General features: G+C 45.4%; 1 gene segment (V, D, J or C); it reads left to right on the top strand.

Moving 5' to 3' along the window:
• LOC138498388 (immunoglobulin heavy constant epsilon-like) overlaps positions 1-26,117 on the top strand; it is a 246,953-nt gene that overhangs the window by 62,520 nt on the left and 158,316 nt on the right. Inside the window, 1 exon segment of the C gene segment in view lies at positions 2,404-2,763. Coding sequence covers positions 2,404-2,763 — 360 coding nt within the window.

The following is a 26,117-nucleotide window of genomic DNA, read 5'->3' as shown; positions in this document are numbered from 1 at the left end:
CGCACACAAAGAGGAAAGTCAGCCATTAAATCTGAACTCCAAACTGAAGAGAACCCTTTTTAGGAATCTACAACAGAATAAGCTACAAATGCCAAAAATAAAGGACGCAAATCTACATGATTTCGTAATGGATCATAGAAACTTTATTATAACCAATGTCCAGAGGATCGAAGGCAAAGAATCCAAAGAAGCCTTGCGTAACAAGGTTCTAGCCTGGTTACGTCAAAGAACAGGACATGGGGTGGTTAGACGCCTGGACTTAATCATCACACGGAGGATAGATCAGAGCGATTGGTGCTCACAGTCTAATAGTGATTGCATCCTAGTTGGATGTGGGGATAGCAACCTACCTACCTTTCTTAAACGCTGTAAATATCTGCCCAAAGGTGCCACAAAATGCAATTTGATTCTCTAAATGCCATAGTCTTTCCCTTTATTGCTATTCTGCTGTTTAATGTATGTTATACAGTCGTCTCTGCCAAGAGTCTGCTTTCTATCGCCATAGTGTTTGGTTTCCTTCAGATGGAATTCGTTGACTTGGTTCTCTCCTGGTACGCAGATTGCTCCTGTATCTTCTTTGTCTTTGTTTTGGGCTTCTTGTTAATCGTCGTGCTGTTTGGATCTCATGCCAAGATGTCTAGCTGTATGTATCATGTAACATTGTTCTGTTTTTTGTGGCGCCTATAAGCCTTCGGGTACCCTGTGCGCGGTATAAATAATAAATCAAAATCATGTCATTGCTTGCAAAGAAAATGAATAAAAAGTATAATTACAAAAGAAACACATTAGGTGGCGTTGCATCCGGATCTGCTATACCTTCTGCTGCTGTAGGGGTCGCTGTTGCTCTATGCAAGGCACTGCTGTCTTGCGATTCTCCGGGATTAGCTTCCTGGTTCCGGTGAGTGGGGCAGTCTGCCGGGTATTTGTTGTTTTGTCGTCTTATGCTTATTTGAACCTTGTTTGGTGCTGGTGTGCTTTGTTGATTAATTGCTCTTTGCGGAAGTGATTTTATCCCTTGCACTGTAACACTTTGAGCAGTGACCCTAAATAAGATAGAATAGGAATAACAAACCATTTGTCTTTCTGGAATTCTATACAATAATTGCTAGACTCATTAAAGGGGTGAAATGCCGTGTTCCATCGCTACGCGTGATGGCACTTTGGGTGGGGTCAAATGACATCACTTCTTGTGATGTCATCAGAAGTCAATGGTGGTGTGATGTCACTTCCGCTACCCCTGGCATTTTGGTGAAATGACGTCCCTGTTGTTGTTTAGTATTTCTTTGGAGTGTATGTTATGGTGCTTTTTTTTAATTCAGCGTCCTATGTTGCTTATTCAGCATGATTTAGGTTATTTGAAAAAATTCCAATGCAACAAAAACTCTATGAAAGTAGGTTTCACTAAAAATGCACTCATTGAGTTGCATCCACCAGTCATGGCAAAAAGAAAAAATACATTTTGGTTCAAAGAAATGCATGTTTTGCTGTAAGAGTTGTTTTTTACACTGCGCCTGTCACCGCCCTGATGGCCTCAAGGAGTCAAAGCTTGTCTGGCGGACCATGTATTATGCCGCCACCAGGGGTATCCAGACCTTGCTCTGCAAGAGGATAGAAAGGGCAGTAGACGAGGGGGAGGGTAAAGGGAGAAAGGCTAAACACACAGGAAATATTCATGCAGCTGAGAAAGGAAATGAGGGGTAGGGATGGAGTTTGCGGGTAACAGCAGTTTTGTAGATTTCATCAAATATTTTACAACGTATTTTGCCAAAAATATGTGTGGGGTTGGCTTTAGGATAATAATTAATGTCAGAGAGTCAAGGGGTGACGTTGGCGGGGCATATATTTTCGGCAAAATCAACCATTAAAAAAAAACAAGGACCAAATCTACTTCATAATGAAATTCCATGAAATGACAAGAGAACCAGTTTGTGATGGTGGTCATGCCAGTAGAGTCAGTGTGGAATATTCAAAGGATTGCGTCGATCAGAAGAGGGCACATTGTTACTATGCTCCAACGAATGGGCGTGTACCTGAGTGGGCCGAGTCAGCACTTACCAGGACGTACTGATATTAATAAGTGATTCGTGGACATTGATAGTTAAAAGATTAGTATTTATTTAAAAGAGCACAAAAAAGGGGGAGAAAAAAGAAAAAGGATTAGAAAGCGGCATCCAAAAAGGAGCACAAAGTGTTTCCAAATAAAACATTAATAAAGGGAAAACAGAGCCTACTTTTAAAAAAACACGAAGGTGTATTGAGTTGAAATGTACATAAATAAAACCACATTTCATTGAAAAAAGTGAATAAATGCATGGAGTTTCATTGCAATGAGTTGTCTTTAAGTGGAATGACATAGATTTGGTTATTTGTAGTAATGGGCTATTGTTTATCTTTTTCTCACAGCTTTCCCAGGGCGCCCCGACCTGCAGGACATTCTGGTGCCAACGCTCATCCATGGGAAGGAAGTCTCTCTCCAGTGTCAGGTGTCAGGTTATTTCCCCAAGGAATTAAAGGTGGAGTGGCTGAGGATGGAGAGAGGAAGTGATGCCCGGCTCACTACCCAGGGCGATGCTGAGAGCACTGTCTGGAAACAGGACATCACAGACTGTCGCCATGAGCCTGAGATAGGCCATTCCTGCACCACATGGCTGACCTTCACCCCTGACCTGCACAGAGACCAGGGGTCAGAGATCATCTGCAGAGTGTCCCACCCTAGCCTCCAGAGGGCACTGGAGAAAACCACAGGGATGCTGACTGTCCTTGGTAAGTGTAGATGGTCTCTGAGTAAATGTCCACCTTCAGGGGCTGGAGACAGAGCACAGCATGTGGAGTAGGATGGAGGCGGTCATTGTCCCTGTATGTCTTTAGCTCTTTCTCCCTCTGTTACACTGCTGTCCACCTTCAGGGGCTGGAGACAGAGCCCAGCATGTGGAGTAGCATGGAGGCAGTCACTGTCCCTGGATGTCTTTAGCTCTTTCTCCCTCTGTTACACTGCTGTCCACCTCCAGGGGCTGGAGACAGAGCCCAGCATGTGGAGTAGCATGGAGGCAGTCACTGTCCCTGTATGTCTTTAGCTCTTTCTCCCTCTGCTACACTCCTGTCCACCTTCAGGGGCTGGAGACAGAGCCCAGCATGTGGAGTAGCATGGAGGCAGTCCTCTTTCTCCCTCTGCTACACTCCTGTCCACCTTCAGGGGCTGGAGACAGAGCCCAGCATGTGGAGTAGGATGGAGGCAGTCACTGTCCCTGTATGTCTTTAGCTCTTTCTCCCTCTGCTACACTCCTGTCCACCTTCAGGGGCTGGAGACAGAGCACAGCATGTGGAATAGGATGGAGGCAGCACAAAAACTGGGAAACAGGTTACCCCTCCCTTTATACACCTTTGTTAATTTCAAGTACAAACTCAAGTGCCAGAAGGTAATTAAATCATCTGCACATATACCAGAAGTCTATTAAAAGCCATTTAATGATTCACTCATTTTTTTAAAAGGTTCACATAGAAAAATATATGAGAGTTTGTGCAGGTTACACACATCAAAAAGTAAACAAAATACTATAATGTTCACACCGAGGGGTTAGTGCACTAAATAAGTGTCAAAAGACGTATTGAATACCACACAACATCAAAATTACATTAATTCATAACAGAGAACCACACGTTCCAATTACCATGTACTGAGAGTAAACACAAATTCTGTGTGTCCTATTTCAGTACTCTTTCTAATGATTAGTAATTCATTATACAGTATAGAAATCTGGTGCATTGTGGAAGGAAATATTCATCCTTATTGGAACAGACTAATTCACATACAATATCTAGTCAGGCTACTGTTCGACACACTGTGTTTTGGCCCCATATTTAAGATACATCTATCCTAGGACGTCCTTGTAGAATTTCGAGGGGGGCCTTCATCAGGACAATATATTTCTTTAGGTGTGTGTCTAGATATAACAACCCTGTTTTCCTTATGTAGAGAACTGAAAAACAAACACAAAATATAAATATATTTAAAACTAATCTCTGGGTTTACTTGAGTTTACATCAAGTATTTATAAAGTGGAGGTTGGAACCTGTAACCAACCTTATGTCAGCTTTAGGCTTACTCCTCACCTGATTCTTCGTTCGTGATTTGGGATGATTGGTCTGCTGGAGGAGCGGACGACACCTTTTTTCCTGGTGATATGATATGATGTGGCATTGAAAAGGTTCTTCTGTCCTTGTAGAGAAATTGCCTATTCCGGGCAGGGGAAGCCACTATGCCTGCAGATGGTACAGGAAAGGCAAGAGACCCCTACTCTGGATAGGCCCGAAAGGAAGGGAAAAAGCCAAAAGGCATAAAAAACCTTCACTCCTTGGTGGCTGATCTTGCGAATTGTAGACAAATTGATGGTAAAATGTAGCAAAGACCAGCAAGCCAGATGGTAATGTGATTGGAATCCTCTCCCAGTGGATTGGTTGGTAAGTGGAATTTGGCTTCACAAGATATGGTTGAGGTGAGAAATAAGGAGAAGTTGCCAGAGAGCAGTGAGGACAAAGGCAGACAGAACTTGAAGGAAGGAGAGGTAGGAACTGCTAGGAGGAGGAGAGTGAGCGGGACATGCCACTCCGAAAGCCAAGAAGGAACGAGCCAGAGAAAAGCACAGCAGCAGAGAGTGCTGCAGAAAAGGCAGGCATGTCAGGGGCCGGGCCCAGAAGACGGGGGCGACCGGGAAAGGCAGATTCCAACAGAAAAAACAGGAGCCCTGAAGGCGCTGAGGTGAAAGCACTAGCGTTTTACCTAAAGCAGAAAAGCGGGTTGCAATGTGACACACTGCTGAAAGGAGTTGGTAGAAAAAGAGCATAGAGGTGCCATCTTGGAAAAAGACTAGAGCAGCGATGGCGTCTGGGCAAAGCGTGACAGAACATCAATGGTGTAGCCTCCAACGTTTTCGTAGACTCCAGGAGGGGCGAGCGATGACAGTATGCCCCCTCTTACGCCTGGACATTCTGGGTTTACCTGGATGCAGATGGTGAAAACGTCGGATCAACAAAGGCGCCTTGATGTATGACTCGGGCTCCCAAGAACTCTCAGAAGCGGGATACCCCTTCCATTGTAACAGAATCTGAAGGATCCCCTTGTAGTAGCATGAATCACAGATGCAGGAAACCTTGTACTCCTCATGTACCTTTGTATGTAAGATCTTGTGCTTCTGCCTCTGTTTACCAAAGGAATCTGGAACATAGGTACGTAACAAAGAGGAATGAAAACAGGGTGGAGCCTGCTTAAGGTAGGTGGTATCTTAAGACGAAAAGTTACCGGATTGATTTTGGTGAGTATTTCAAATCGTCCAATGAATCTTGGCGAAAGCTTGGATGGTCGGACCCATTTGGGTAGATATTTAGTAGACAGCCATACCTTGGATCCGACTTCCCAACTGGGTACGGGTCTTCTGTTTAATTCAGCTTGTTTCTTCTACTCCTTCTTGCTGTCTCTGAGATTCTCGTATGCCTCTTTATAGACTTGTACTATGTCGATCAACAGAGAATCGATAGAAAGAACAGTAGAAGATGGATACACCATATTGGGTAAGGATCGCAGATGTAAGTACAATAGAAAGAGCTCATGCCTGTCGCTGTGTGTACGGTGTTGTTATATGAGTATTCCGCAGTCAGTAGGAGATCCACCCAATTGTCCTGTCGAGTGTTGATGGAACAGCAAAGATATTGTTCCGTGGTGTAATTGAGTCTCTCTGTCTGCCCATTACTTTAAACGTGGTACCCTGATGAGAGAGCTTGTTCAATTCCGATAAGCTTGCATAACGTTCTCCAGAACATTGAGGTATACTGAGAGCCTCGGTCGGAAGTGATAGATTCTGGGAGTCTGTTCAGTCTAAAGATGTCCTGAAAAGAAACCGGAGCCCTCTCTGAACACGGGCAGGCCTGGAAGTGGTACAAAATGTACCATCTTGCTAAAAGAGACTACGGTCACCATGACAGCTGTGCACCCACAGGAAGGTGGCAAGTCCACAACAAAGTCTGTAGATACATGGCTCCAAGGTCTAGTAGGAGCAGGCTCCTGTTCTAGTTGCCCGATAGGTCTTCTGGTGCTATATTTGCATTGGTCACATACTGAACACTAAAGAACATAAGCCTTAACATCCTTACAAACAGCTAGCCACCAAAAAGTCAGTCTGATGAGTTCTAGGGTGGCATCACAGCCCTTGTGCCCAGCTGCCATCCCTTTGTTTGCTTGTTTGTTTGTTTGTTTGTTTAATCATTTGTATAGCGCGCCAGACCCAAGGGTAACAGGGTGCATGAGCAAGACAAGGTAATTCTCAGCTTGGTTATAGTGCTGTACAGTAATTTACAGGTGTAGGCATAGATTGTTACAAGTGGTAAAGCATGGCAAAAACGTACGAAAAAAACATAAAATACAGAGTCAACAATTTACAGAATATACAGAGGCCGGGCCAGAAAGGGATAGTGGTCATTTTCTTTTATCCACTGAATGTAGTTGCGCCTGAACTGGGGGAAGGTTTGTGGTGTCCTTAGGGTAGGAGGCAGAGAGTTCCAGTGTAGCACTGCTTTGACTTGGAAACTACTACCACCAGTTTTGGTGCGTTTGAATCTGGGAATAGATAGGAGGTTGGTGTTGGCGGTCCTGGTAGGGCGGTTAGGGATATGTTGCTTGATTCTGTCTACTAGGTATCGGGGAGCTGCATTGTTGAGGCATTTATGCGTTAAGGAGGCTACCTTGAGCATGATTTTGTCGGTGGTGGTGAGCCAGTTGTGCGCTCTTCTCAAGTTGGAGATGTGCTCTTTTTTAGAGATGCTTAGGGCTGTTCTGAGAGCGTTGTTCTGTAAGATTTGGATTTTGTTGGTAACACATTTGTTAGCTCCTGCATATAGGGCGTTACAATAATCCAGTTTTGATAGGATAAGGGCTCTGGCTAGGCTGGTACTGCTTTTGGTTGAAAGGAAAGGTGTGGCAGCTCTTATAGGTTTGCAAGTGTAGGCTGTAGCGGAGGCCATGGAGCTCACTTGTTTGCTGAATGATAGGGTAGCGTCTAGATAAAACCCTAATGTTTTCACTTCTTTGGCTACCTGGATGGGGTGGCCATCTATGTTGAAGCTTGCGTAGTTGTGGTTTAGTTTAGTTAAGTTAGGGGTAGTGCCAAGGATGACAAGCTCAGTCTTGTCATCATTCAGGCACAGACCATGGGAGGGCATCCATGCCTGGATGATGAGGTACACCCTGTTCACCAAGGCCAAATCCTTGTCATAATCTCCCGTCAACGGGATGAGGATCTGTGCATCATCGGCATAGTTAGTGTAGGTGATATCCAGGCCATCAAGATCATCAAACAGGGGCTTCGTGAACACGTTGTACAGAGTGGGGGAGACACAAGACCCCTGAGGAGCCCCACATGTGATGGGGATGGGTTGGCAGAATCAGTGGTGGAGAATACGCGCATGGACCTGTTGTTAAGGAAGGACTCAATCCAGCCGATGGCCTCTTGTGAGAAGTGGGCTGCCGAGTCTAAGTGAGTGCAGAGAATTTTGTGATCTACTAAGTCAAATGCTGCAGAGAGGTCGAGTAGGGTAGTAGTGCGGTTTTCCCTTTGTCTCTAAGGGTGTCAATCTGCGCTTTGAGGTCAATGAGTACAGTCTCTGTCCCATGTTTGGGTCTGAAGCCCGATTGGCGGATACCTAGGAGGTGGTTTGTTTCTAAGTGTTGTTGTATTTGCAGATATGCAGCCTTATCAAGGATTTTAAGGAGGAAGGGAACGGTGGTGATTGGTCTGTAGTTGGTTGGTATTGAGGGGTCTAGGGATGGTTTTTTGAGTAAGGGGAGGACCCACGATTCTTTGAGGTTGCTGGGTACGGTTCCTGAGGAGAAAGAGGCATTGATAAGCTTAGTGATAAAGGGAGAGAGGTCCCTAGCTGCATCCTTGATGATTTGTGAAGGGCAGGGGTCGCCCTGACAATTGGACGGTTTGAGGCTTTGGATCATTTTTTCCACTTCTAGCGTGGTGACTTTGGAAAAACTGAAGCAAGACAGCGGTTTAGTTATGGGGCTATGGGGGGGGGAGGAGTGGTGGTGTTGGGGGTGGTTGAGTTGGGGGTGAGAGCTGCACCGTCGAGGGCTTCTTTTTTGTTGTTGATTTTGATTTGTAAGCCTGCGACTTTATTGGAAAGGGCGTTTTGGACATTGGTGCATCATTGTTTGTCTTTCACGCATGTGTCAGGGATAGGGATAGGTGTTTCTATCTCTTTCAGTATGGTGAACAATTCTTTTACACTAGAGCTAGCTTGTGATATTCTCAAGTTGTATGACTCTTGTTTGGCCGTGAGTATTTCTTTTTTATAGAGTGCTGTTATGTTATTAAGGCTTGCCTTGTTGTTGTCTGAGGGGGATTGTCTCCAAGCCTTTTCTTTTTTCCGCTTCTCGAGTCTGAGAGATTTCAGGTGTGAGGAAAACCATGAGTTAAGGTGTTTTTTTGGCTTACTTTTTCTAAGTTTAAGCGGTGCAATGGAGTCTAATGCTGATCTCATGATTGTGTTGTAGCCATCAACAAGGGAATGGGGGTTGTAAGGGGCAGAAAGTGAATTGAGAGTGGGGAGGATGAGAGGGATGAGTTTTTCAGCCGTAATGTTTTTCTTGTTTCTTGTGAGGATGGCTGGGGCTAGAGTGTTGTTAGTTTGAGGGATTGAGGCCTTGAGGGAAAATGAGAGGAGTAGGTGGTCTGTCCAAGGTTGGGGCACAGCGGCTGTGATGGAGGCCAAACAATTGTAGTCTGCAACCCAGTCGAGGGTTCTCCCTTTATTATGGGTGGGGAGGGTCACTCTTTGGGTAAAACCTAGCTCGGTTATGGTGTTGTCAATGAGAGTGGCATGGGAGTCTTTTGGGTCTTTGAGACCTAGATTAAAGTCACCTAGGAGAAGGCTCTGGTTGTGTTCTTAAGGTTGTTGGTGAGGATGGTTATGAGATCCTCCTCGAAGGAGCCTAGACATGACTCTTCTTTGAAGGGTACTTTCAGGGAAAACCAGCCTATGTTCATAGAAGAGTAACCCGTTCTTCTTGGCTAGGGTGTGACCAAACTGAAATGGAGCCAAACCCAAGGAGACTTCCTGGACTTCCTGCAGAAAAGAGGATACGCTACACAGGAACTTGTTCCTCGGAAAGAGCGGCTCTGTGGTGGAGGCTAAAGAGGACCCATAAGAATGGTACTGTGACAAGCTGTCGGCTAGGACATTCTCGCTTCCAGGAATGTAAGTGATGGAGAAGTCGAACTGTGCAAAAATACGCCCACCTAGCCTGCCTGCACTGACACACTCCATCTGTTGCAAGACCCTTAAGTTCCTGTGATCAGTCTGCAGCTCAAATGGATGCATGGCCCCTTGCAATAAATAATGCCATTTGGCAAATGCATGCTTCATAGCCAGAAGCTCTTTCTCAATGACTGAATAGTTCAGTTAACTAGAAGTAAAGGTGAAGAGGGGGGGTCGAACTATGCCACTTGCCCTGGAAGACCATGCACCCGGAAGAATAACCAAAGACAATATGGCCACCGATCGTATGAGCTCACACCAATTTCCACTGCGCCCACGATGGACAAGTACCATGAGAAATACCCTCTCAGCGGACATACAAGACAGGAGCAGTGTGAACATTATCTAAAGTGGATGAAGACACACACGACGGTACCAAATACAGCTATATGGACAGAATCGACTAATGCGCGGAGAAGCCGTAAATCGTTAGAGACCACACGACATAGTAGCGTCAGACATGAAGAACACGTGCCATCCGCACATTCAGGCCACCCACACACCCAAATACACGAAGAAAACATGCGTACAGTTATATGAGTTAGAGGACAGTGAAACGTGTCTGCACGTTTATTATTTTGTCATTAGCTTGTCGCAGCAAGGCAGAAACCGCAAGAAGCAGAAAGATCATGTGTGAATGCTTGCAGATGCCTACATGCAAATAACCTTATGGAATGGCAGGAGTACTCGAGGGACCTGACAGAGCCATAATGCATTAACCCATGGATGCCATATCGAAGGCACATCCAGGACAAACCAGACAGTGGCTTAGGAAATCATAGTAGGCCATAAACATCTGAGGAAACCTGAAGCCACCCTGAATGCTGTGCAAGCAGAACTACCGCGTGTGAAACAAGGCCACTGCCAAGGTCGCATTGTTGCAAGTGACATTCTTTACACTGACCCAAAGTAACACTGGCAGCAGAAAAGCGTAATTCTTCATAAATGCAGGATAATTCAGAGCTTCCGAGCTCAATACCACAGTCTCTAGACACATGAACCTGCCTAGCTGATGGCTGGCCAAGAATTGGTAGCTGGGAAGAGCAACTGTCCCATGGACTAGACAATGGTTGCAACAAAGTCGCTACACTCAAGTCACAGTTATATGCTGGGAAAGGAATGCTCTCACAGCAATAATGGTCTACACACGGCTATGACACATAATTGCACACCGCTGACACATAGTTGCACATAGCACCATGAACGCCTGGGGGCTCGCAATCAACCAATCAAAATTCATGGCCCTAGGGGTGGGTAGTTGGGGCCACCGACCAATATTTAGGTCCACATACTGTAACACATTGTAAGTAACAGTTTTCAGGGATGGTCCAGGCCTGACACCTGACATGATGACTTCCAATCCAGTAACCTCTATAAGGGCTACTTTAGGAGAACTACCGCTCCATAGCCAATCCGGAGAGGAGTGGTTTCTGGAAAGGTTCCCAGGGTGTGACGTACTTGTGACGATATGTTCCATCCAGAGCCAGAGTTGTTTGAGATGTGCCTGGATTCACCTCTGTGCATTTGATCCTTGTTGATTTGTTGGCTGTAATAAACCGCAGTTGAACTTGCTACTTGTCTGGACGTGTGTTCCTTTTGGGATATGGGAAGGAGTTAGGCCTTCCATGAGTTTGATGTCTGTGAACTCCTAGCAAACCACCCTGCTTGCCTGGGAGTTCCTCCCAATAAGTTGGTAGCAGAGGATGGTTTGTGGCGTCAGCCCGGCCAGAAGCTGCCTCCTTCGCTGCCGGACTTGAAGGGGTGTGGGACCCTCACGGGAATTGTGAGATAACTGGGTAAGCACCGGTGAAAGGTCCAAGACAGACCAGAAGGGCGAGGCAAGCAGTTCACGGGGAGCCAGCAACCGAGCAGCGTCGACAAACACTGAACTTATGTATTGGTCCAGACAATTAGCAACTGAAGGTGTGAGGGTGGGTATTATATGTGCGGGAGGTGGGAGGTGTTGATTGTAATATATAGTATTGTGTAGTATTCAGAAAGTATTGGTAGCAGGTGTATGTTAAGTAGGGATCGGGGCAGAGGTAGAAGTCCCTTTTCTATGTCTAGGGAACGTTCAGTCTTCGAGGTAAAAGGTTCAGGTGAAGAACTAGGACTATAGACTTGACAGGCTTGGACTATAGAAGTATGTAAATAAAGTATTCCTATGATTTGGGCGTTTTAGCTTGGAGCATAGATGTCGGTATTCCCGTGAGGGTTAGCTGGAGCTATCCTAGATTGCGGAATGTGAACTAGCTCGTCAAGTATTCCTGACCCTTAATTGGTTCTTTAAGAACTGCTCCCAGTGCCCCAGCGGAGGCATCCTGTTTCTACAATGAACGGTAGATTCTGATCTGGCTGTTTCATTATTGGAGCCGAACAGAACAAGGCCTTGAGTTGTTGAAATGCGCCTGCAGCTTCTTGATTCCAATAGAAAGGCACATCTTTTTTCAGTAACAAAGTGATGGGAAGGATGGTTTTTTAGAACTCCGGAATAAACTTCTGGTAAAGGTTTGCCAGTCCCAAAAACCGCTAGACTTGCTTTACGGAAGTGTGTGAGGGCCTCGGAAGTACAGCTGAAACCTTGTGCCGGTAAATCTCAATGCAGTGGTCAGAAAGAACAAACCCTAAATAAGGAACAGAAGAAACTTCAAAGATGCATTTTTCTGGTTTGACATGAAGGTGGTTCTTTTGCAATCGGTCAAGGGCTTCAGACAGGTGCTCCTGGTGACACTCCTTGGACTGTGAAACCACCAAGATATCATCCAGATAAATGATAACCGAGTGGAACAGTAAATCAGAGAGCAGCCAGGCCATAAATCGCGGAAAGACAGCAGGAGCATGAACGAACCAGAATGGCATATCCTGATACTCGTACTGACCATACAGGATAGTGTAATTTTTAAGAAACTCTGGCAAGACCGGGTGTGACGGGTTCCAGAGTTTCCATAGAATCCCCTCCCACTTCTACGCAAAGCTGATCGATCCGAAGACAGCTTACAGGACCCTGTCTACCTCGCTCATATCTGACTGCCTGTCCGCTATTCAGTCATGGTGTGCAGCAAACGACCTCTGCCTCAACGCCAGTAAGACTGAGATACTTTGCATTGGGACCCCTGCTTTCCCACTCTCACTCTGGCCGGCCTCCCTTGGCCCTGTGCCCGCACCCACCTGTGAGGCAAAAAACCTTGGATCATCTTCGACTCCACTCTCTCTCTCCTTCTCCACTCACATTTCGGACATCTTTAAAAAATCCAACTACCAGCTGCACCGCCTTAGAGGTACTCTTCCTTTTCTCATCTTCCACCAGTGGCTCACTGTCTCTAGAGCCCTGGTTTTCTCAAGGCTGGACTACTCTAACAGCCTCTTTCTCAACCTCCCTGCCTCTGCTCTACGCCCTCATCCAGAACAGACCCGCAAGCAGGGGCGTTGCTAGGGGGGGGATAAAGGGGCTATAGCCCCTGATCTTTTGGTTGTAGCCCCGGATAGAATCTCAGGAGCTACAGCCAAAAGACTAGCTAGCCCCCAGTCCCAACAGTTCCGACAGCAGCTTAGCCCCGGGTCTTTTCCAGACCTAGCAACTCCCCTGCCCGCAAGACTTATCCTTGGCCTCAAACCCAGGACCCGCATCTCTCTGGCGCTGAAAAACCCCTGTGGTTGCAAGGATCAAGTTCAAGACCCTCTGCATTGTCCACAAAGCTTTCTGGGGCCTGGGACCTACCTATCTGTAACACTGCCTGCCTAAGTACTGTCCTTCCCAAGCCCTCCGCTTATCTACCTCCAAACTTTTGAAAGTGAGCCGGTTCACCAAGCAGAGATTTGGAGGGAGATCTTTATACTCTGCAGGGGCCTCCCTCTGGAATGGTATCAGGTAATATTTTCGCCACCAAAAATATCGCCGTACATATGGTCATCGGGAACGGCCATAGGCGATATTTTTGGTGTCGAAAACATTAGGTGCAGGGGTTGCGGGGGGTGTCCCCCGCACATAAAAAAATGATGCAGGGGTTGCGGGGGTGTCCCCCGCAGGGTCCATGTGTTATTTTCTCCGCAAAAATATGATGATATTTTTGCATCGCGATATTTTTGCGGCGAAAATATCATATGGAACCCTCTGGAATAGCCTCCCTGCTTCCCTCCATCTTGAACCGATCTCCTGAAGTTCTGAAAACTCCTTAAGACATTCCTCTTCGAATGGATTGTATCCTCCAACGTATTCCACATCTTTGACATGTAATGTCCACAGCTGTTCACTTCGGAAACTTTTTCGGCAGAGGGCGTACTGCGTCGATGACGTCGGGTCGATGTCCCTCGAAGGACTCCGTCGAGGGCGACGTCACCGGATGTTATAAATAGGGCGCATGGCGCCCGTAGCCTCAGTTCCGTTTTTTCCGCGAACGTGTTGCTTCGTGAAACTCGGCACGCCTCGTGTGTTTCATCGTTGAGATGTCTTTTTCTTCGACCCCTCCGACTCCGCGGTCTGGCTTCAAGACTTGCCGGGACTGCAAGTTGAAAATGTCGATCACCGACCCGCATCGCATTTGTGGTGCTTGGGCGAGAGTCATGACACTGATGACTGTTCAAAATGCCAGTCACTAACTTCCAAGGCCTTGCGGGAGCATAAGTGGAAGATCCAGGTAGGTAGGGGTGCTAAGCCCAGTAAGTCCAAGTCGAAATCCAAAGGGGTGTCCACCGACGACTCGAGGGGTGACTCTCCGCGTCAGGAGGAGGCCCGGGGTTCTTGGTCCTTGAGTAGTTCCCGCCATTCTTCTTCCTCGTCGCGGCATTCTCGGAAGTGCCGTCACCGGTCGCCTTCCCCATCCACCTCGGAGGATGGAGCCACAGGGCGATATTTCAATCACAGGGCACGAGTCCGGTCGCGCCTTCTAAGGAAGCTGGCCAGGATCGGTCTTGTACCGTGGCTCGCATGCTGTGGTATCCTGGTATGATTGTAGTGACTGCCTGAGTGTGTGTAGGGGCCTCATAGAATGATGAGGTGGAGCTTGGAGTGTGAGAGGTAAGAATAAAGCCTGTTCCTTTTATACTTACCTGAGCCAGCCTGGTTCCTGCTCCATGTCATTCCTGACTCAGATACATCATTTGGCGACGAGGATGAGATTGCACTCACAATTGCAAACTCCAATATTTTCAGTCCACACAACGCATACACACTACACATAAATGCATTAGAATTTTACATTTGCAAAATTTGGATGTGCTGTGCCACCAGCCATGGTGGTGATCAGTCACCATGCTGGGGCGTTCAAAATAAAATTGAATTTCTATAGAGACTTAGTGGACAATATTCATTTCACACTCCTTTGCATAATTGTACTCCTAGAAAACAATGCATCTCCTTGTTAAAACTGTGCAAATTCACTAAAAATGCATTAATCACTTATTTTCATCATTAACACACGCCGCACCCCGACATGCATTCACTTCCCCAATAGTTAATTTCACTTCAAGAGTCTGTAATTTGGCATATGCTTAAACATTAAAATGTACCATTATTCTCGACACTTTAGTTACTAATGCAGCATAAACCATGAATGTCCTCCTAAAAATAACATGACCCTGTAATACGGCACAAACTCTAAACTTTTAAATGCAGTATATGTTTCAACACATCCGTTACTTTTGCAGCATTAATCATGAACGTCCTCCTGTAAATAAATTATGAGCATGTGACATATGGGTGTGCACAAGGGGAAGCATGTTAGTGTAACTGTTGGGTACTGTGAATGGCAACACGTTGTAGTGGAGTTGTGGTTGCATGCATTATTTTTTGGGGTGGCTCTCACATGCCGGCCTGTGTGTGTTTGCCTAAATTTAGGAAAACCTTTTGTATTAACCTCATGTTTTTGTGGAGGTTGGACACTTGTGGTGGTAGTGCTCCAGTTGAGGTTAACCCTTTAGTAGGGTAGTTATGTACACACCAGGGCAAGGGGCCCATTTTTCTAGTTTGGAGGTCATGTAAATGCATTTGTGCATGGGAGTATTGGGCATGGGGCCCATTTTATAGGTTTGTGCGTTGAAGGTGACCACACATGGTCGTGTCTTTTAGGAGTAGTTAGACTCCTTGCAGTTGGTCTGTAGTGCCAGGTGGTGCAGGGTAATGCGAAGTTAAGTAGTTTAGCACCTAGTTGATTTTTGTTTCTCATGGTTTTTGGAGTGGCACTCAGATAGTAGGCCAGTGTTATATTGTTGACTGTGGTTTATTTTTTGGGTGAAGTTGTGGTCATTAGAGGACGAGGTGAACCACACACTGGCAAATTGAAATTATGAATGATTTTTAACATCTTACAAATTACATTTTTACAGTGAGTTTTGGGATTTAGCACAACATATTTTATTCTTAGTTGTGCTATAAGAAAATATGTTTTGCATTATTATATCTATGCATTTTTTTTGTTGTTGCATGGTTTATACCGTGTTTGGGCTTACGCACCATTCTTCTTTCTTTCCGTGGTTGCGTTTTTGTGGTTCATGTGTTCTTTGTCTAGTTAGTCTTTTTGCTATATTTTTCATCCTTTTTATATGTTTTTCTTTTGGGAGAGGGGATAAGGCGTTGAGGCATGGTTGTTTTGATTATTTTGGTTGTGTTTGCTGTTGGCATGTTAGGATTTTGTTTAGGCCATTGAGACGTGGTTAGTGCTCAGGCGTGGCAGACTTGAGGCCAGGAGTGACAGTTCTGGCAAAAGGTGGTAGGTTAGGAGTTTTTTTTAATGATAGTTTATTTTTATTGTCCATGTGGCAAGGTATGCGCTTGGTGGTGGTAGCACTGAGACCCTGGTGTGGCAGGCTGGGGTAGAAGGTGTCATGTTTGTTATGATTGTGATCCTAGCATTATAGTGGGTGTGTTCTGTTTCTTTTGGTTGTTTTTAAGTAGGGAGATGTGTGGTATCCTGGTATGATTGTAGTGACTGCGTGAGTGTGTGCGGGGGCCTCATAGAATGATGGGGTGGAGCTTGGAGTGTGAGAGGCCTGGGGATTCCACGGAGTGTCGGTTGGGACTTGGAGTGAGACTGGGAACCAGGGCAGAGGCTTGTTACTTACTCTCCTACCTTTCATGAACTATGCCTATGTTACTAAGCAAGAATAAAGCCTGTTTGTTTTATACTTACCTGAGTCAGCCTGGTTCCTGCTCCATGTCATTCTTGACTCAGATACATCACACGCCTTCGGTCTCGGGTCCGTGAAGCGATTCGCATAGGGAACCTTCGAGGTCCCGTTCGGACAAGGCTTCGGATAGTCGCAAGAGACGTGCTTCCAGGTCTCGGTCCTCGTCCCCAGCGAGACCGCTGCAACCTTCTAAGGGCTCGAAGCCGGCATTGACTCGGACGTCTACGCTTTGCCGTCTTAAAGGCATGGTCTAGTAAACATTTTTATTGTCCCTACGGGTCGGCCATGTTTTTTTAAGCCTAAGTGGCTCGATTTTAGACAACTTTCCTATGGACCTTACCCGAGTTTTCGTCCATTAAACGCACGCGAAAACAAGCACCAGGGAGCTGCCATTTTCTGATAATCCTATCTTTTCCCCGATCGCCCTGGCTGACCTGCTTTTGCGGCACTAAATCAATTCCCCCGCCCCTGAGCCTGACATTATCAAAACATTCATATTCCCCGCCTCTCCCCGTGATGTTACTGTGCTGCGTAGGCAAACGCGCCCAGTCGTCTTCTGCGCGACTCCACACAGAACCCGGAAACCAACACAGATCAACTCACAACACAGCGCGCCACAATTCGGAATATGAAACTGTACTTTAAAATGAAACAGCAACACGGTACATTTGGTAAAGTACATTTATTTGACATTAAATGTTTAGAGAATATTCAGCAATTGCCATATGAACTCCGGAAGCCATTTATTTTCTTTTATCTGTATCCGCAATAACTGTTCCGTTTCATCTTGAGTCACGCGCTGTTCCTTTATGGTACACAGGGTGTTCATTTTCGTAAAAAGAATCACTTTGGAAGCACGGTGAACCGCAAGGCTGTTCCATCAACTAGGCACTAGTCCAGCCTAAAGGTTGTTATGTTGCTTCTAGCCACTAGTACAGCGTAAGGGCATGTGGGCCCTTGGCGATCGTCCCATAATATGGTGATCGTGCTTCAGTTGTTGACACGAAGCTGCAGGTGTCTGCTGAAGAATCCATCCGCCGGTGTCTCAAACAGATGGCAGTGGCAGAATGGGATCAAATACCTGTTATGAAAACAAAAAAAATGATAATTAGTCTCGCTAGCCGAACTTCATTAATATTACTCATTTTATTTATTACGGCCGATCAGCAACTATTTGCTTGCAAGGATAGTTCAATGGAGTATGTTCGTCTCTAAAATCAATGCGAAAAGTAACGAGATAAATCGAGTCCAACACACAATGATAAACAACAGTTAGTCTACATGCGTGAGGAATGATATGATATATGATATGGCATTTGTAACGCGCCTATACTCAAGTGTTTCTAGGCGTGACGAGGCAGGTGGGGAGCAAGGGCAGACAGACAACGATCCTACTAGGCCAGGTGTCTTTCTGATCGCGCATGGGGAAGGGCTGTACATGGTTAGTTGAATACCAATTAAATAATAGGGCCAGCTGGTGGCAAGTGCAAGGTAAATGCCGGGAGAAGGGGCTGAAGGATACAGAGACAGTCCCGTAGTGCAGGTAGGCAGTGCAGGGAAAAGTGGCTGGGCCAAGGACTGAGATCGGTGAGACCAGAGGACCTGCATGCCCATGTGCCCACTACGAACAGTTTTACTTGCTTTTCCCAGCTCTTCATTCATTCATTTATTCATGCATCCATTCATTAAATCTTCATTCCGGTATAAAAGCGTGTAAAGATTTACTTACAATATATTTGAAATTTCCATTGTGTCTCTTTGTAATGCAGTCTGTAAAACGGACCGTGCTCTTGATAACGATTTTTCGTATACTGACCTAAAATGAAACTTGGTCTAGTTTCTGAATTTTCTGCCTTATCGTCTCTTACGTTATTGCGCACTCCCTTCAAATGTAGTTCTTTCGGCATGGTCCCTGTCTCAAGGTCAAAAAACAATAGACCCTTATACTTCCAGTGCGACTTGTGGGCCTCATCTGGGCGCTGTCCTTCGCATTCTTTATTTGCAACATCACGTAGTATAGGCATCTGTGAGAACTTGAAGTTTAGAATCCGTCTATGTAGTGCGCCTCAATGTGCAAATGCGAACTGGCTTCTCACCCAAATGCCACGGCCCGCTTGGCTGGCGCGTTCTAAGTGCCCCAATTTTGTCCCCGTTGTCTGCGAGCTTTGCAGCCCAAATTGAGACATTTAATTTTTGGCGGAAGGTCAGGGAAAGTATAAAGTACCACAGGAGTTGAGTTAAAAGTGAGATTTATTGTTTGTTTGTTTATTTTATTATTTGCAATACGCAAGCCTTCCCTCCGTTAACAGTGCGCAGCAATTACATTTACATGAGATGAGACATGAGAAAAATATATACATACACATATGTGAGGTGAATAGAGAGAATTCAAAGATGACACCCAGCTTGTTCGCCACCCATGATGGTGAAGGTAGGGGTTAGGTTTACAGGTACACTATACAATAACATTTATTTACAAAAAGACAATCGTATTGCAATTATTTAAACCGGGATTTGTACTTCACAATCAGCTGTGCTTCGGGTGGGCATGGCACAGTCGCAATGTTCGTTGGCAATGGATCACTGCTCTGCACAGAAACGTCCAAAATTCCATATCTGTGCTTCTCTAACACAGCAACAATAAGGCCTTTCACAAAGTCGAACTGCATTTCATCATAGACTGGTTTGATCACCCATTGCTTACTTCGTTTTGAAAACACCTTAGTGTAGCGAGGCATCCTTACTTTACCCCTAGTCCTAGATTGTTCACGTCCGACATTGCTGTTATGGGCCAAGACCGCTAGTAGAGTGCGATGTTTCATGCCCCGAAAGCTAAAATGCAAGCACTTTGGCCTGTACTTTAGGCACATATTGTGGAACACCTCCAGATCTCCTGTGTGACAGAATTCTGTCAGTCCTCTCAAATCTCTTGATAGAGTTTTGTCGAAAACAATCTTCTCAATGGCTTCGGTGAAGATGGAATCAACCACTTCTTCTTCCGTGCCTCCTCTAGGGACAAAGGGCCATGTTCACATTGGTGGAAATGTTCATTTGCTGTCCAGCGGTGAACGTTGGTACAGTGGTGCATCAGTGACCACCATTTTTCAAGTAGTATTTCCACTGACCCCTCACAAGTTTTTGAGCTCCACCGAAGATGGTTGGTGATAGAATGTGACCACTGCAAAATACTTTCAAAACCTTTTTTTTTCCCTGCAGCCGAGATTTTCTTATTGATTGATTTAACAAGATGCCATACGTCAAATTGATGTTTAATATGTGGGAACTGCTCTCTCATTGTCTTGGCAATTGAAACGTGTCTATCCGTGGCTATGAGGTCGATGTGCATTCCCCTCGATTGTAGATATTCCACTGATTTTATAAAACCTAGTTTCTCCATGGCCACTGAGGATGTATATTGTGTTACCTGCACGACCACCGAACTCACAATTTTCTTACTATCCATGTCCTGAAAGTGGTAGGTGCAATACTTGGCAGAAAATCCAGGGCTGTCGCACTGTCCATCGCCGGCTAGCCTGAATCGTTTGCCTTCGAATGTACTTGCTAGAGACAATTGTTCAATTTTCCAAGCATCACTAATGGCCGGAAACAGATAATCACGTTGGTATATGTAGTACAGCGCTTTAGAAATGAAATGGAGTCCCACAAACTGAAAGAAAGCCTCTAACTTTCTAAAACTGGAGCCACTAAAAAGTGATGCAGCTGCACACAGTAGATTGCCTGCTGGCAGTTTCCCCAGCATCGGTTGTGCAGACCATGAGAACCTATGATTTAATCTACAGGCGGCATTTATTTTGACGTTACTGCCTTTTATTTGACGAGTCACATTAATCAATGGCTTCCCACATACTTTCCCTCTAATGGAATGCACACATTTCAGCATACTTATAATTTCCATCAAACAACTGTCGAATACAATGTATTTGCTCTCTTTCATTAGACTGTCATCCTGCGTCAACGTTGTTTCGGCCTTTGACGTTGTGGAGATTTCAACACATTGGAAAGTAATATCGCTGATATCAAGTTCTGATGCGTCTATGGATGCTGCGGCTGGTTCATTCTCTGTCATTTCAACATCTATTACTTCAACATTGATGGGAGAACACAACAATGTCGACAGGTTTTTTGGTGGCAAATTTTTGACGGGTGTAGATTGTGTAAATTGATCTGCAACCACTTCAGAGCTATCTTCAATACATTCAATAACATCTTCTTGTGGTGGTGCTGTCGCACTGTAGCTATGGTCCAATGCAACTTTGCTGTAGTCTCCAAACACAGTTAATTCATGTTCTGGCCATTGGACATGAGCATCTCGAGCCTGAACACGCCTCGCCTCAATTAATAGTTCCTCCATAGTGTACACGGTCTGGCAAACCACATCTCTCATTCGCTTCACTGTCTGTGTGTGTATAGTTCTGACACCCACGGGTAACTGGAGGAGAGATTGGAAAAGGGATGTTCAGTTTAAACACAAGATGGAGTGTAGTAGAATTGACTGGAAAAAAACATAAAATAGTCCCCAGCACAAACATTTTTTTAAAGTTATGAACTGTTTGTAACTAACCTTTTTTTGTTTTTTTTTCTTTGCAACGTTTTTGACTCGACCTTCAACATCTGCACGCTGTAGCTCCGATTCGTTTCCGCATGTCCTCCCTTCCTCTTGCGCTGCAACGACTATATTTTCTGTATCCGCATAGACAGCACGGAATGAGGCTCCATCGTCTCCCTAAAACATAGTACTTTCATTACTATGTATCAAAATATTGTTAGCATAAAACACACGTGAGGACGAACACACAGGTACATCTCAATAGCCAAACACGATTTAAACATTGTGTGCAACAATCAAACGACAAGTATTCGACCAGTGATGATCTATTTCGATGGAACTGTCAGTATCCATACCTCTGGCTCTGCATGGACTGCCATGAATGGTTGTATTGGAGAGGAGGCATCCACATCTCCCTGAAACACAGTACCTGCATTAGTATGCTTTTCAATATTGGAAACACAACACACACTTGGGGTCGACGGCACAGGTACATATAAAGAGATAACCACAAATGATGCATTGTCCAAAAGAATCAAGGAAAATCCAAATATGATCACATTTCATCGACTTATTTCAACGATTCCTTTACATCTGCATCATCTAAATGAGATGTTGTGATTGTGGTGGAAGCTCCGTCGTCTCCCTGAAACACAGTACTTGGATTAGTATGGTTTTCAATATTGGAAACATAACACACACTTGGGGTCGAACGCACAGGTACATATAAAGAGATAACCGCAAATGATGCATTGTCCAAAAGAATCAAGGAAAATCTAAATATGATCACATTTCATCGACTTTTTTCAACGATTCCTTTACATCTGCATCATCTAAATGAGATGTTGTGATTGTGGCGGAAGCTTCGTCGTCTCCCTGAAACACAGCACTTGCGTTAATAGGGAAGAAAGTATAGCAAATGGAATCACGTTATATGATCACGCATGATGGAGCTGTCATTATCCATACCTCGTGCTGCTGAAGAATATCTATGGATGTTGCAAATGTAGTGCGCACTTCCGAAAGCTGTTGCGCCGATTCGTATACTTGAATGTCAGGCTCTGCATCAAGTGCAGGGGTTGACGCTCCATCAACTGCCTGAAACATAGTACTTGCATTAGTGAGGATTACAATTGTGAAAACATAACACACACCTGGGGTCGACAGCACAGGTACATATCAACGGCTAACCACGAATGAAATATTGTGTAGAACAATCAAACGACAAGAATTCCAGCTCTGATGATGACGCTCGATGGAGCTGTCAGTATCCATACCTCCTGCTGTTGAAGAACATCTAGAAATGTTGTAGATGTGGCGGACGCTTCAGCATCTCCCTGAAAGACAGTACTTGCATTAGTATGGATAACACTAATTAGAACTGAAAACAAACACCAGTGGACGATAACTAAGGTGTATATCAATTGGAAAGCAGTAACCAAACATTCGGTAAAGTAATTACACAATAGAATAAAACTATTACTTGACATGCATAAAACAAGTATGTAGCGGATTAGCCTAGTAAGATTACCTGATACGCGCTAGAAGTGGTTGATAACTGTGACCACGTCAAGGATGTAGAATGTTCTTGCTTCAGATTGAAGGGATAGTCAAGAAGTTGTAAAGGTCAATTAATGATTGATAATGAAATGCCAATATTAAAAATAGCCATGAAAGCCGACAGAATACTTGAAAAATGCTCAATACAGCACAGTTCCCTGTCCCCATATATATATACATTGCGTTTGTGGGTTATGAAACCAAAAAAGAATATATTGATAAATGTCATTATTCAAAAAACTATACACTCATATCAATATCGAAATTATTACAAGGGATAGAACACCTACAATATCAATTAATCCATTCGGCTACCTACACCATACCGCAAGGCCTAAAGCTAAATCCGGACACTTGACTCCCCGGTGGCGGAATGTGGACGAATAGAGTGGGAATAGCGTTTTCGCACAATTTCCGTGTCGTTCGCCGTTAATTCTTCTTTGTTACCTAAGAAGTTGTGTACATGTCCAAGGAAAGGTGCCGGCTGCAGATGCGGTATCGATCACCCCTCTTGTCCTGTAAGACTTGTTGGACTCTACTTTCCAGCTCATCCAGTGGATATCCGCAATGTCTGACCCATTCTCTTATTCGATCAACATTTTTCGGGAATACATGCATTGTAGTGCCTTCAGATTTAGCATGGGTCTTCGAAGGGCAACCGCTAATCGAACAGGCAGGCATTGTTGATAAATCTGAAAAGTAAATATCGACATTATTATACAATCTTCAAGAATAAAGATTTGATACAAAAGTAAATGAATCATACAATGATCAATGCAAGGTTTGTTTTGGTCGCAGGAACTATACCAGTTCATTATGTGCGGCTTAGTATTTGCATAAGTTGCAGAAATGTATAAATGATGTGACTAAAAACTGAACATGTGACTCATCCCTTGGATGTTCTGTATTGCACGAGAAGGAAACATGCTTACATTATAGACTGGACCCCCGAAGGGTGCAATTCGATGACAATAGACACAGATGAAAATAAATAGATCTATTGATAGCATAGCAATGGAAACTCAAGTCAATAGCAATGAGACCAATGAACCTAGCACTATTGTGTACTCAACTCGTAAATAGATAGAAATTTAAAAATCTGCGAAATATGACTAGGATACATGGCCTTACCTTGACCAACAAACAGTTGGATTCACCAAGTAGAGCAGTATGTTGCAGGAGAATAGGTGGGTGGCCACGGGTAGCACACTGATGGGTTTGCTCTAAGCGGTCACAGAAGTTCACGGATAGCACAACAACGAGCAGATTAGCGTAGATCTCAGTGGTTGCCAGGTAACACGTTCAGGAGTTGACTTGCAAAGCACAAAGATGTTCTCATGAGACATATCAAGTGGTTTATAAAGTATTAGAAACAGGGGTGTGTTTGTGAATGAATGACGTATGTATGTCGTGGTCTTAGGGGGGCGGCCTGCTTCAATGGGAGGCCTGGCTGGAGACACGGGGTCTGAGGAGGCCATGTGACCGATGGCCCCTGGGCGTGGGACACCTTTTGAAGTGTACATGTAGTTTGGCACCTTGGCCTTTCGCGCCCCTGACAGCCCCCCATGCCAGCGGGCATCCACCGGCGCAAACCGCCTTTGATACAGGGGGGTGGGATGGATGGGCCTGGGGCGTGCAGATAAGGCACAGGAAGACTGCTGAATGGAGACACACTTATGTGGATTGCAGGGGGGTGGCCTGCCTCAGGGGAGGCCTGCCTGGAGACATGGGGTCTGAGGAGACCATGTGAACAATGGCCCCTTGGCGTGGGACACCTTTTGAAGTGTACATGTAGTTTGGCACCTTGGCCGTTTGCACCCATCACAGCCCCCCATGCCAGCGCGCATCCACCGGCGCGAACCCCCTTTGATACAGGGGGGTGGGATGGATGGGCCTGGGGTGTGCAGATAAGGCACAGGAAGACTGCTGAATGGAGACACACTTATGTGGATTGCAGGGGGGCGGCCTGCCTCAGGGGAGGCCTGGCTGGAGACACGGGGTCTGAGGAGGCCATGTGACCGATGGCCCCTGGGCGTGGGACACCTTTTGAAGTGTACATGTAGTTTGGCACCTTGGCCGTTTGCGCCCGTCACAGCCCCCCATGCCAGCGGGCATCCACCGGCGCGAACCGCCTTTGATACAGGGGGGTGGGATGGATGGGCCTGGGGCGTGCAGATAAGGCACAGGAAGACTGCTGAATGGAGACACACTTATGTGGATTGCAGGTGGGCGGCCTGCCTCAGGGGAGGCCTGCCTGGAGACACGGGGTCTGAGGAGACCATGTGAACAATGGCCTCTTGGCGTGGGACACCTTTTGAAGTGTACATGTAGTTTGGCACCTTGGCCGTTTGCGCCCGTCACAGCCCCCCATGCCAGCGCGCATCCTCCGGCGCGAACCCCCTTTGATACAGGGGGGTGGGATGGATGGCCCTGGGGCATGCAGATAAGGCACAGGAAGACTGCTGAATGGAGACACACTTATGTGGATAGCAGGGGGGCGGCCTGCTTCAAGGAGAGGCCTGGCTGGAGACACGGGCTCTGAGGAGGCCATGTGACCGATGGCCCCTTGGCGTGGGACACCTTTTGAAGTGTACATGTAGTTTGGCACCTTGGCCTCTCGCGCCCCTGACAGCCCCCCATGCCAGCGCGCATCCACCGGCGCGAACCGCCTTTATATCAATATACAGTATATCGCCTTTATATCAATGATAGTATATCGTTGCTTATCAATAACAAATGCCACATACCGGAGATTCTTGTGAGCACAGATCCACACTTCAACCGGTGTATTATAGTGGTCAAGACCCTAAAGCCTGTATAATCCAATGGTAATTGTTAGTATAGATATATGTGTGACTTTTATAGAGACATAACCTGCTGAAAGACTTTGAACAAGTGTTATTTAGTGCATGCATTATCGAGAATATGTTATGTTAGCTTAGATAGATAGTGACCACCCTGCTTCACAGCGACCAGACCTTCACCCATTCGGAGCACAGATGTCTGACGTCCATCCTTGAATGGAGACACACTTCATTCATTTAAAAAATCGAGACAACCGTTGTTAAAATATATGTGGTGTTTTATTCTGTATCTTATTTTCATGACACAAAAATACAAGACTTTAAAGATTATACAGGTCAGGTTGCAGCACAGCGAGAGAAAATCCCCTGTACTGACCGCTGTCACTCGGGAACGTTTCTCTAATGGCACGAACGGCACAGGCGGGTATCACTCTTCGAACGCGGTGTCCAAGCCTCCTGTGAAGCCACCATGTAAAGGAACGATAGGCCACCAGCCTGTACCACCTGTGAAAAGGAATGAAACAAACTGTTTTTAAATGACCAAGATAAGTTTATTAAACGTTTGTTGTCAATGACAATTCTTGTAACTAATGGCATTTTACACGGACAAATGCTATCTAGACAATGCACACTATTGAACGACTTACATGCGTTACAATGATATGTAGATGTAATTTTGGATATAGTAGAAGAACATGAAATAGGAGTGGCATGACAAGCAGAGTATACTTACTCGTTACTCAGATTACGAG

The sequence above is a fragment of the Ambystoma mexicanum genome, chromosome 5q (genome assembly GCF_040938575.1).
Source record: "Ambystoma mexicanum isolate Mex_15411 chromosome 5q, UKY_AmexF1_1, whole genome shotgun sequence".
NCBI lineage: Eukaryota > Metazoa > Chordata > Amphibia > Caudata > Ambystomatidae > Ambystoma > Ambystoma mexicanum.
This window is presented reverse-complemented; position numbering and strand designations above follow the sequence as displayed.